Here is a 12,229-nt window from a genome sequence, read left to right as displayed (position 1 = left end):
CCCCCCCCCCCCCGCACTGGGCCACCAAGCTAGAAAGATTGGGGACTGCTGGCTTAGGAGAAAACTTTGTGTAGACCTACACTTCCACAGAATGAGGGAAAACAAAGCTAGAAGGTCCTGCTTCTTAGTAGTAGTACCAGTGGAACTATTTCATGGAATTCAGGCCAGTCCACACCTTGAGAGTTTTCAGGAAGATGTAAAATATGGAAATATTTTGAAAGGTGTTCCACTTATGGTACACATTGTAATATCGTTTTATTATTTTTATTTTTAGTTTGGGATGATCTTTTCATTGTGCATGGATTTTTTGATGTTCTAAGTTAGTGACTGAGTTGAAATTTCAAACATACTATGAAAGTTTTAATGTTTTCATGATACTCTGTTAGTGACTGAGCTGAAATTTCAAACATACTATGAAAGTTTTAATGTTTTCATGATACTCTGTTAGTGACTGAGCTGAAATTTCAAACATACTATGAAAGTTTTAATGTTTTCATGATACTCTGTGAGCTGCCAAGAGTTACTACATCATGCTGGGATATAAATTCAATAAGCAATAAATAAACATACCTGACTGTTGTGGAGCATCTGGGACAAGCTGGGCAGGGAGGGAGGTTATAACCTGGAGTGTCAGTACAGCCCATATCAGGACTATATGGTATCCCAAAATAAAAATCAAAACCTAGAAACAAAAAGACACAAGATGAAGATATGCCTGGTTATCTCAACAAAAGGGTCAGTTTTGTCTGAAATGAAATACACATCCGTGGCAACCCAACTGCAAGGTCTCAGCAGGATACATGTCAACATTCAAGCACTGACTGTGATCTCATGGTTTTATTAGAGTTATTTAAGAGTCATAAGCAGGTTTAGGTTCATTACTGACAGAAAAGACACAGTATTATCAACAACACTTAAGACTTATATCCCACTTCACAGTGCTTTACAGCCCTCTCTAAGCGGTTTACAGAGTCAGCATATTGTCCCCAACAATCTGGGTCCTCATTTTACCGACCTCAGAAGGATGGAAGGCTGAGTCAACCTTGAATTGGTAAAAACTGCTGGAAGTTGGCAGAATTAGCCTGCAATACTGCATTCTAACTACTACACCATACCTCTGTTATTACCAAAAATAAGAACGGGTCTTTTTTTGCCTCCAAAAGAGGGACCAGTCTTATTTTCGGGGGATGTCTTACTCACCTCTAGCACCAACAACCCCACCCAGCAGGTCCACTTCTTCTGGGGCCGAAGGAGCAGCTTCATTCTGCAACTGCATCTCAGCCTGCATTTTGCAGGAAGGCCTACGCAGCTGAGTTCCAAGCTATGGCTTCAATCCATAGCTCGGTTCTTGGCTGCAGAGGCCTTCCGGAAAGGCCTGTGACTCAAAAAATGCAGGCCTGGGGATGCCGCAGAAGAAGTGAGCTGGTGAGGAGAGGCCTGGCTGCAAGGTAGCCAGGCCTCACCCCCACCCCCGCCCTAGCTTGATTTTTAGGTGTGTGCCTCGTCCCTAAACTAGGGCTTATTTTTGGGGTAGTGCTTATATTAGGCCCACCCCAAAAAATCAAGCTAGGGTTTGTTTTCGAGGTAGGCCTTATTTTCAGGGAAAACATGGTACTGTACTATGTACTAGACAACCCATGACCCATTGGGTCATTATTGAATTTCTTACAATTGCACTGAACAAGTGAAGGCAAATATGTGTGACCCAGGATAATGTTGCAGGATCCAATCTGGGTTGATCACCAGCACCAGAGATTTAGTCTTCCGAGCTTTTGGATTTGTGCTGGAACTCATCCTCAGGGAACTTTTCTCTCACCAGAATGTGTACTAGACAAATGTATTTTACACTAGACCATCCATGACCCACTGGGTCAATATTTCAGAGATATTTCGTTATCTAAACAGAGAAACAGAAAGTCCAAAGGCAGGCAAAAAAAAAAGCAGTGGGAACGGAAGCAACTTCTGACTTCCTGTTGGTTTCCCCATTCACTTTGCTTGTGGGAAGCTGACAGGGAGTGTTGGAAATCATAGTCATGTGATTTTAGCATTGTTGCTTTGGTTACAACTTTGCAAATACAACTGGCGTGAAGTTTTTTCAAATTTCAATTACATAGGAGTAAATGGGTCATGGATTCTGTACAGATTCTTTAACGTAGCAGATTTGAGGTACCTTGATTGAAAAATGTTTGCACTATGATGCACCATTTGGGCTAATTGAAGGTTACAAGCAGACAAGCAGTAGGAAAGTTTTAGTAGTATACAGATTATCTATCTCTTTTATCTTTCCCCCCCTCCCAATAATTTACGAAATGTGGAATTTTAAAAAAGCTACTGGACTGAGAAAGATAAAACCACTTAACACATTGTATTAAGTAACCTGTTTCATTTTGGCTTAGTACACTGTGTATTGCCAGCCATCAGTTGCTTGCAGACAACAGTTGAGCAATCTGTTAGCCTAGGGCTCCAAGCAGAGCCCAATACACATTTTTGTCCCCACTTGAGTCCTGACTTAAACTGCCATTGGTGGCAACTTTTTGCTAATATAAGGAAGGAAATACACAAAAACTGTACTGTAAGTCCTCAAATAGATTCAATACAATTTAAAAAAAGGAAGAAAAACCAACTATTTCTAAAAAAGAATCACATGTGTAAGATGACTCCACTTATTTTTCCATTGTCATTCAAACCACTATAAACTCAAACCTACCAAAAGGTTATCCGGTGCAGACTGGATTTATAACTAAGCCTGCTGTATGAACCTAGCAAATTAAGATTTATTTATTTCATAAATGATGGTTAGGCAAATCACAGCTAGCATGTGAACCTAGTTAATATACCTGCAGTCAAAGAAGAATTTTGGATGAAATATTAATGCTGATCAAAACTAAGAGCTTGTTTGGAGTTTACAGGATTAAAAATATACATATCCATGTATCTATATATTTGTTTTGTTGTGGTCATGGACCTTATATAAGATTAAAATACTTCCTTGTATAAAAGCAAGTTTATTCTTCTCCTTACAAAAACTAGCAGGATAAGGAAAAGCTACATTCTTGCATATCCTGCTTTCTATCCAGAATATCCTAGTTACCTATGTGGAAGGTATGTGTATCAAAGCATTCACTTTTATGAAATTGCAATTTCAACTAGAACAACCTTGGCATTTTAGCAGGAGGAAATAAGTATAGATAGACGTCTTACCACGAAAACTGGGATGGAAAGAGCCATGATGTCCCAAGTGCCATTTCCCTATAAAGAAGTGATGTGGAACAGAAAAGTATCAGCACCTAAAATGTGTCAATGCAAAATAGTGAGTGTGGAAAATATTTAATATTGGCTACTATAGCTCTGGGCAATTAGTTGAGAAAATGAGGACAGGACCAAAATTCACAAACCATATTATCCTGACTCATCAAAATCATTGAGTCTAGTTAATATTAAAAAAAACAAGCCTATTTTTTTGTTTTAGGATAACATTTGTAATAAAAAAGCCAGCTTAGACTAATGGTTAAGGCAACAGGTTAGAAAGCAGGAGATCATGAATTCAAGTCCCATCTTAGTCATGAAAGCCAGCTTGGATGACTTTGGGACAATCATTTTTTCTCAGCCCAACCCACCTCACAGGATTGTTGTTGTGGGGAAAATACGAAAAGAAAAGTGTGTTGGATATGTTTGCCACTTTGTAAAAGCAATAAGGCAGTATAAATAGATAAAATTGCATAAGAACTGTGATCTAAGGAATCCCAATCAGAAAATATCCATAGGAAATATGATATATCCTATCATAAAAACAGAAGAAAAACAACCCCATTCTCAGCATAAAACCCAGACCTACAAATGATTCACTTTCATTACATCTTAAATTACCTCACCAATTTGCATCCTAGGGAAAGTGCATCTTTCTCTCAGCACCCAGATATTCTGAATGCAGTGACTTTCCAGGATATCAAATGCTTATGCAATAAAGGTGGGCCTTAAGGCCAGTTTGCATATAGCATGAGAAAGACACCCCATCTTCCTTTGTAAATATTGTCAAATAGCTTACAACAATATGCAAACTAACACATAATTAAAAGGGCAATATTTAACCAGCAATAGAATCCAAAGATAAAGCAGAAAATTTTTTAAAACCTTAAATTTATTGGGAGAGGAACTTTACTAAGATCCTGGAAGAAACCTTAAGGGCAAACTGCCAAATACAAAGATTTCTGAAAGAGTGATAGCAAACTATGATTGGAAGACAATCTATAGGAATTGTCCTCTCACAGACAAGATACACTATGCAAGGAATTTAGCAATGCTGCTGGGTTTCCTGGCTATCTCAGTGAAAGTGTCTATGGGCATATTCATGCCAAGCCAGAATACCTTGGGATACACTTTGCAATCAAGGAGCTGATGCTTCTTTGAGAATTAGACCTAGATGATGTAAAAAAACCAAAACATGCACTTCCCTAGATTCATGATCCAAGATGATTTCTGCTGCAAAGGTATGGCAAATATTACCAAATTACCTGAGGAAACTCTGGCCTTCTATGCACATTTCCAACTGAAATAACTTACTGGTATCTCTTTTCCAGTAATCAATCAAATCTTCATTTTGATCATAGACCAGCATATATACAGCTTATAAATGGGATCAATTTAAGTTTTCTTTCAGGGCGCGGTTAAATTACCTATCATAGCAGTGAGGTAGCCAGCTTCTTTCAGAACTTCTGCCAATATTGTCTCGTTCAATGGAAGGCCTGCCACTGAAGTCATAGCAAAATTATGGGTGACGCCATTACGAAGGCCGAGACGTCCTGTAAGCAGAGAAGCACGTGATGGGGAACAGGTAGATGCAGCTGAATGGAAATCTACAAATCTAGAAAAAGGAGGAAAAGATTCCTATTATTTTTCATTTATTATGCTCCTTTTATTTTGAAACAAAATATTCTTGAGTTGGTTTATGGCAAGGTATCTAAGTGTAGTTATTTTTTTTATTTCTTAGAGCAGATTACTGTAGGCCAGGCTGACAGAGGCTACTTGGTTATTGTGGTTTGATGCTGAAATATGTGCTTCCTTTTTTTCAGCCTCATTGTCATGCACACTGTGCACTTTTGCATCTATGGATCTGGAGCACTGTTATTTCTTTCATGAATTTTTATTGACTTACATGAGCATTAAGCTTGCAATATTTATATCATGTACAGTATTGTCTTAAGGCTGGAGCAGACTTCTGCTCCACCAGACTGCACGGAATGTACTGTACGCATCTGTTGTTTGGGGATGGTTGCATAGGTGTTCTTTTTACAAGTCAGCAAATTTTAACATTTCCTGGTGAATACATTTTGCCTTCCCCCACCTCCTAGTAGGAAGTCAGAACCAACCAGCATGCAGGGTGCACGTCTCCGCACAATACACAGTTGAGATTCGGGTGGTGTTTACGTCGGCCCATCTGCAGCCTTCTGCAGCCTCCGCTTACCCATCAACTACTTTGCAACATAGGTATGCAGCGATGGCTATGGGCAGTTGAGGGCAATTCTAAATCAGCCTTTAGAAGTGGGAAAGTGCCCAGAATGTTCAAATGTACACAGACAAAAATCATTCCTTCAGAATTAGTGCAAATGTGGGATGTATGGAATGTTTGCCAACTCAGCTTCTCAAGACTGCTAATGTTCATGGGACACCCAAGGGAAAATCAATGCTAAGTTCTTCCTAGGGGATAAATCTGCCAATAAGATGACATTTTCAGTCAGACTGGCAGTATCCAAATGTCCCTAAAAACTCATTCTTTAAAAGCGCTGCTTCATGCAACTAATGTGATTGATTTATTTTTGAAATATCTCCCATTACAGACTTTGGGATGTAGAATGTCCAAACTAAGTTTTTGGGCTATGGAAACTTAGAAATGGAGATGTGGTTATTAATCTAGTTAACGGGTAATTTATTCCATGTAATGACATCAAAGGCCTGAAGGTTCAAAGCACAGGACAAACATTCTTGACAATGGCCTCATATAATGGGCGAGTCATCAGACTTTTTTTCAAGATGAAGGTTATCCTCTACATCAACAATTCACTACAAAGAGGAAAATGTCAGTTAACCCAAAATTTTAAAATCTCAAGAGATCACAATATAGTCTTTTTTTTCATGCAGGATTAAGGAGATTTATATATAGAAAAAATATTTTATCATGTGAATGGGTTTTTTTTTAAGTAGCTTTGACCGTAAAAAATGGAGCAAAAAATTCATAACATTAATTAGCTGTGCTAACAATTCTGCCTACAACAATCTTTTCCAGTCCAGTACCCTACCAAATTTTGAACTTTAGCATACATTAGCTACAGATCAACATGAGCAGTTATTGAAAGAAGTATTCACAGCTGCACCCCAAAATAGTTGAAGAAATAAGTATGAAAAAAATTTACATTCTCATGTCCTGGATTTATAAGAAGAGTTTGCTTGGCACAGATTATTAAACTAATTATAACTCGGTGTATTCAAATACTATATTGGGAGGGAGGGGGCTTCAACTATGTTATTATGACTCTTTTCCAGAAGTGTTTGCCATTGCTTTCTTCCCAGGAGTAAAAGAGAACGATTAGCCTCAAATCACTCAGTTGTAAATCACTCAGCTGGCTAGTAGAATTAGAACTCAGAATCTGCTAGTTTCTAGTCCAGTATCTTTAACTACTATACCAAACTGGCTTTCCTAAAATTCTGATGACTACCTGGACAAGTCCATACATGAGGGGGGGGGAGGAGAACTCACAGTAGTCTCCTGGTTTCTAGCCTAGTGCCTTTACCACTGAACAAACTGTCTCTCACAGTGTACATTCTCCAGATAAAACAATCCACGTTACAACTTAGCCATTCTATTTGACTGAAATAATTCATAACAACGTGACAATTTTAAATCTTTATAAGAGATGATTCTAGTTTTTATATCCTCTTTGCAGTTATCCTATTGAGTGGATTGCACAACTCATTTATCCTGGGCATATTTTAAAACTCCTGTTGTGCATAAAATAAAGCTGAAACAATTAATGAGAAAAATTGGCTATAATGTGTTGCAAGTGAAAAAATCAAAAAATAAATGCAACAGGAAAGAAATCAGTACAATGATTTGGATGGATTTGCATGATGTCTTGGATGGATTATTGCATGATGGGAGATTGTGAGGGAATCTGTAATCAACAGATTTTTGGAATCTGATTAATTATATTGAAAGGGTAAAAGCATTTGACTGAACATTAATAAGCATTTCATTCTCTGAGTAAGACTAAGTATACTAAGAGTATATGCTATACTAATAAGAGTATAGCAGTGAGCTCAGAATTCCCGAGTTCAACTATTACTTTATAACTGGGGCCTTTGGTAAGTCTAGTGTTTTCTGCATTTACTTTTTTCACAAACTTGAGATTGGAAGCTATTGGATCAATGTTAATATAACAGGTCTGTCTGGGGTGGAAATGAGGATTGGAAGGCATCAGATCAATGTTGACATAACAGTTCTGTCTGGGGTGGAAAACACCAGTTCCAACTTCATCAGGTTTATTCCTATAATGCAGGGGTGTCAAACTGCCGGCCCGTGGCCTGGTTTCATCATACCAGAGCCGCGCCCACCCCATTGCCGGCAATGGCGAAAAAGCTCCGATACGTCACGTGACGTCACGAGTTTGACATGCCTGCTATAATCCCTAATGTATATGTATTCTCTTCTCCATACCAGAGGAGTTGACCAGGTTAAGGAAAGGAAACAGGGGAGGAGAGAGAGACTGGGATGAGTGAAATAATCATGTAGGAACTGAATACCTCCTGCCACGAATGTGGATTGATTGTAGAGGTTAACACCAAGATTAACATGGGACCAACAATCAAGAAGGAAACAATACCTAAATTAAGGAACTGCCAAACAGTAAAAAACAGCCCAATCAAGAAACCACCAAGACCACTCCAGTCAACACTGACAGGGAAAGTGTATAAAATGAGAGCAACCTCACTCTCTATTAGCACTGATGATATTACCTAGTTTGGTAATGAAATGTCTACAAGAAAACAACCAAGCTGAGAGAGCACCAAGGACCCCACAGTTCAATCCTGAGCTACAAATGTTCCCTTCTATCGAGATGGCTTGGTGTGGTCTGCAAGTCTGGAAAGGTTACCATGTGTTTGAAATGTTGTACAGAACTGAAATAGGCTATTTGGATTCTACGCTGCAGTTCTATGACCAATCAAAATAGAAAAATAAACAAAATAATGCAAGAGAGGGGAGAACTCATGTCTCAATATATATATACTGCTCGCATATGGTTCTGCAAAAACAAGAGCCATAGTGGTACAGTGGTTAGAATGCAATATTGCAGATTAACTGTGCCCACAGTCTGGAGTTCAATCCTGACCAGCTCAAAGTTGACTCAACCTTCCATCCTTCCGAGGTCGGTAAAATGAGGACCCAGATTGTTGGGGGCCACATGCTGACTCTGTAAACTGTTTAGAGAGGGCTGTAAAGCACTATTGGTATATCAGTCTAAGAGCTATTACTATTCTGAAAAAACAAGAGAAAAATCAAACACATGGTTGGCCTATATATTAAAGGAAAATGAGCTACAACTAGTAGAAAGAAGGATGACCAGCTGCTCTCTAATATTTGTGTACGTGCCAAAATGGTATGAAGCAAATATGTTCAAGACAGATGACACAAGATAAACATGTGTACACTAAGCAAACAGAAGTCTCAATCACTAGTGCTATCTCACCTCCTTGTTTGACCATTTGCCTGAGGAGGTTTTAATAGCCAGAACTGACGTCTTTACAGGAGCAATAAATTCTTGGTACATCCTACAAAACAACTATTCGCTAAAAGGAGGCATCTTTATATTAAATCACGTCACACGATTAGCATTTGTAGCTGTAAAAGAAATGGTTCAAACTAATTGCCTCTCACGTTTAGAGAAATGCAAGTTATTAAGCAACTTACAGTTTTTTAAAAATTGAGCATGGGGGGGGGGGGGAAATGTGCCAGTAAAATATTGGAAATTGCTCTTTAACCCTTTCAAATTCTACTGCATAAGCCACCCAGAAATGTTGAAAGTTGGGCAGCATACAAGTTTAGATAACAATGATGACAACTATGATGATAATGATAATAACACCAACCTATTTACCCCAAAGGAATATGACCTTGAAGTTTCACCATCATTCCACACAACAAAAAATTGAGTAGATAGTGAGAAAAAAAAGTAGGTATCAATGGAAAAAAATGTGTAAACCCAGATGAAAAATCTATACAATGTCTTCCTTCTACATTAGGTCAACTTAGGGGTGCCATCTCTTGATGAAACCAATCATGAAAGATCCCCATCTCACTGCCAATAAGTTGTGTGTACATCTATTGTGGATATTTACTTTATTTATATTACATATTTCTAGACCATCCATCTCCCTCAAGGATACTTACCAGAAAAGGGAAAAGTCAGGAGAAAAGAATAAACTAACCCAAATTAATGAGTATGCATACAATTTCATTGTTATCATATTTGTTGATATTCCTCCATTAATTAAGACCGTGGATGATGAAAAATAAAGCAAAAATAAATAAGGAGAAAAGAGTAAAGAAAAATAAAATAAAAATATGGATGAATGCCAACCATGAGTGTGGCCTTGGTAGTAATAATAGTTTCAACCATCTTATAGGATGGAATAAATAAATATACTCTCAACTATGGGAACGTGCCATCTAGCCTACTTCCAATGCACTTTTCACTGAGAGGGAAAGGTTCTAGACATTCCTCTCTAACTGTCTGAACCAGATTAGCCCATTCAATGTTGCTGAGATGGTGCCAGATGTATCATACTATGCCATGTAGACTTTATCAGAAGCAATATAATGTCCTTAAAGTTGGTGTCACCCTTGGCAACAGCTGGACTGATCTGCCAGCTGTATAGCCTCCACATTCTGGAGTTGCTACAGTTTCTCACTCCTCTTCAAAGGGACTTTCAAGCCTTGCAGTAGTCCAAATGAGTAACGATCTATTTGTAATCAACCTTCACCAGAGGTCCTATATTTATGAAATTAATTTATCTCCCATTTGCATTTGAAAGCAATTATCTGGCTGTTTTACAAAGTTTTGGGTGGGCTGACCATATGATGTGTCTTTCTGCAAAGTGGGATTAATGCTGTGGGTATTCGGGGTTTTTTTTGGATACTCAGTGGCTAAGAAATGAATGCTTGTTGTGCTCTGGCATTTATGTTTTCTTATTTAATTCTTTCTATTTTACTTTTATATCATTCTAATATATCTTTATTTTATAGTTTAGCAGCATATAAATTTCAGACATAAATAAACCAAGTTTATTGAAAATAACTCTGAAATTATTATCTCCAAAGATCCTTCAAGGCCACATCTTTCTATTGGAATTGGCTCAACCATTTCAATCATGCCACAAGAAGCAATGGGTTTTCCGCCATTTTGGGGAGGTCGTGGAGCCCAGAGCCATTTTTTCCCATCATTGGGTTGGCTCTCTGGAATGACCTCCTACGGGAAGTGTGTTTGGACCCAACTCTAGTTGCTTTCTGGAGATTGCTAAAACCAGTTTTTTCACAGGAGGCTGATACAACATACTGCTTGGAATGTTTCTGTTATTTTTTAATTTTAATTTTATGAATCTTCCATGTTTATTGTTACCCTCTCATTTTGTCATATGATATAAGCTATTGAAAGTATGCTTTTGATTGTGCACAATCTAAATGTGATAAATCAATAAGCAAGCAAAAATACACAAGTATAGGCACAGTCCTATAATCCGGTAGCATTTAAACAATCGTCTACACCCTCTAAATATGTGGTAAATAAATGTGAATGCTAGAGAATCATTTAAAACTCACCTCATTCCTTCTTGGGCTATCTTATCCAAATTAGGTGTGCCTTTTTTTACGTCCCAGTTGGCTCCAAAATCTCCCCATCCAATATCGTCTGCCAAAATTACTATGAAATTTGGTTTTTTGAAAATTGCTCTTTCCCACTTAAAAGTAAGGCTGGGGTGGTAGTAAAGAAGCCCGGTAAAACAACTGACCAAGACCAACACCAGTGCTTTAAGAAGCAGAATATCCATGGCATCAGGAGAGCAGTTCTAGGAGACATCTCATGAACATTAAAAATATCCAGCTGTAAACATTCCCTGAGTGTTCTTTTCTTCAGAGGCACTGTGGATATTTCAGATCAACTGCAACATTCCCAAAATTCTGCAGAAAAGAAAATTAGAAGGAGATATTAAGAAAAACACACATGCAAGCTTGCCGGTAGAGGTATAACATGCTGTTTACTTGCTTTATTTAAAACATGACTCTGAATTTAAGATGATTCTTAAATTCTTAAAAAAAATTAAAAACCCCATAAACACAAAGCACCATGTTTTGCATTGCCTGCTTGGGATCCTGTTGGTTTCTTAACAGCACTAAAACCAGTTCTGAAGATTTGTTCTTCACCCACTCATTGCCCAGGAAATGTGTGTAATATAACCATATACCCAAACCATACGTATACATATAGGAGATAGATAAGATAGATAGATAGACAGACAGACAGACAGACAGACAGAGACACACACACACAAATTTCTAGTAATTAATTGCTTTCAAAATATAGCCACTTAAAAGTTAATTCTTTCACTTACTAATCACTCTCACAGAAAAACACAAATATTCACACACTATGTCCCTTTCTGACAGAAACTGCCAAAAATAATGAATACCGTATTTTTCGCACCATAAGACGCACTTTTTCTCCCCCAAAAGATGGGGGAAAATGTCTGTGCGTCTTATGGAGCGAATGCGACCTCCCACCGCACCGCGCCAGCTGACGGGCGCAGGAGGTAGACGCCGCCGCGGTCTCCCAGCCGCTTGCTTCTTCGTCTGGAGCAGTTGTAAGGGCTTGCATGTTCGGCGGCGGCAGCGGGGAGCGCGACAGCGGCCCTTGGGGACCATGCAAGCCCTTGCAATTGCGTGCTTCTTCGGATGGAGCAATTGCAAGGGCTTGCATGTTCGGCGGCGGCGAGCGGGGCGAGCGGCGAGCGCGGCAGCGGCCCTTGGGGACCATGCAAGCCCTTGCAATTGCGTGCTTCTTCGGATGGAGCAATTGCAAGGGCTTGCATGTTCGGCGGCGGCGAGCGGGGCGAGCGGCGAGCGCGGCAGCGGCCCTTGGGGACCATGCAAGCCCTTGCAATTGCGTGCTTCTTTGGATGGAGCAAT

The 12,229-nt window shown here is 39.0% G+C and overlaps 1 protein-coding gene across 1 annotated transcript in view; it reads right to left on the bottom strand.

Annotated features, from left to right (window-relative positions):
- The window catches only part of ARSG (arylsulfatase G), a 92,478-nt gene that overhangs the window by 61,669 nt on the left and 18,580 nt on the right, over positions 1 to 12,229 (bottom strand). Inside the window, exons 2-5 of the mRNA XM_015810375.1 lie at positions 10,868 to 11,224; positions 4,674 to 4,861; positions 3,202 to 3,249; positions 571 to 682 (exon numbers count right to left, since the gene is read on the bottom strand). Coding sequence (XP_015665861.1) covers positions 571 to 682; positions 3,202 to 3,249; positions 4,674 to 4,861; positions 10,868 to 11,094 — 575 coding nt within the window. The 5' untranslated portion in view covers positions 11,095 to 11,224. The remainder of the gene's footprint in view (positions 1 to 570; positions 683 to 3,201; positions 3,250 to 4,673; positions 4,862 to 10,867; positions 11,225 to 12,229) is intronic.

The sequence above is a fragment of the Protobothrops mucrosquamatus genome, unplaced genomic scaffold (genome assembly GCF_001527695.2).
Source record: "Protobothrops mucrosquamatus isolate PMUCROS unplaced genomic scaffold, P.Mucros_1.0 scaffold9, whole genome shotgun sequence".
Classification (NCBI taxonomy): domain Eukaryota; kingdom Metazoa; phylum Chordata; class Lepidosauria; order Squamata; family Viperidae; genus Protobothrops; species Protobothrops mucrosquamatus.
Note: the sequence above shows the minus strand (reverse complement) of the source record. Positions and strands in the feature narration are given on the sequence as shown.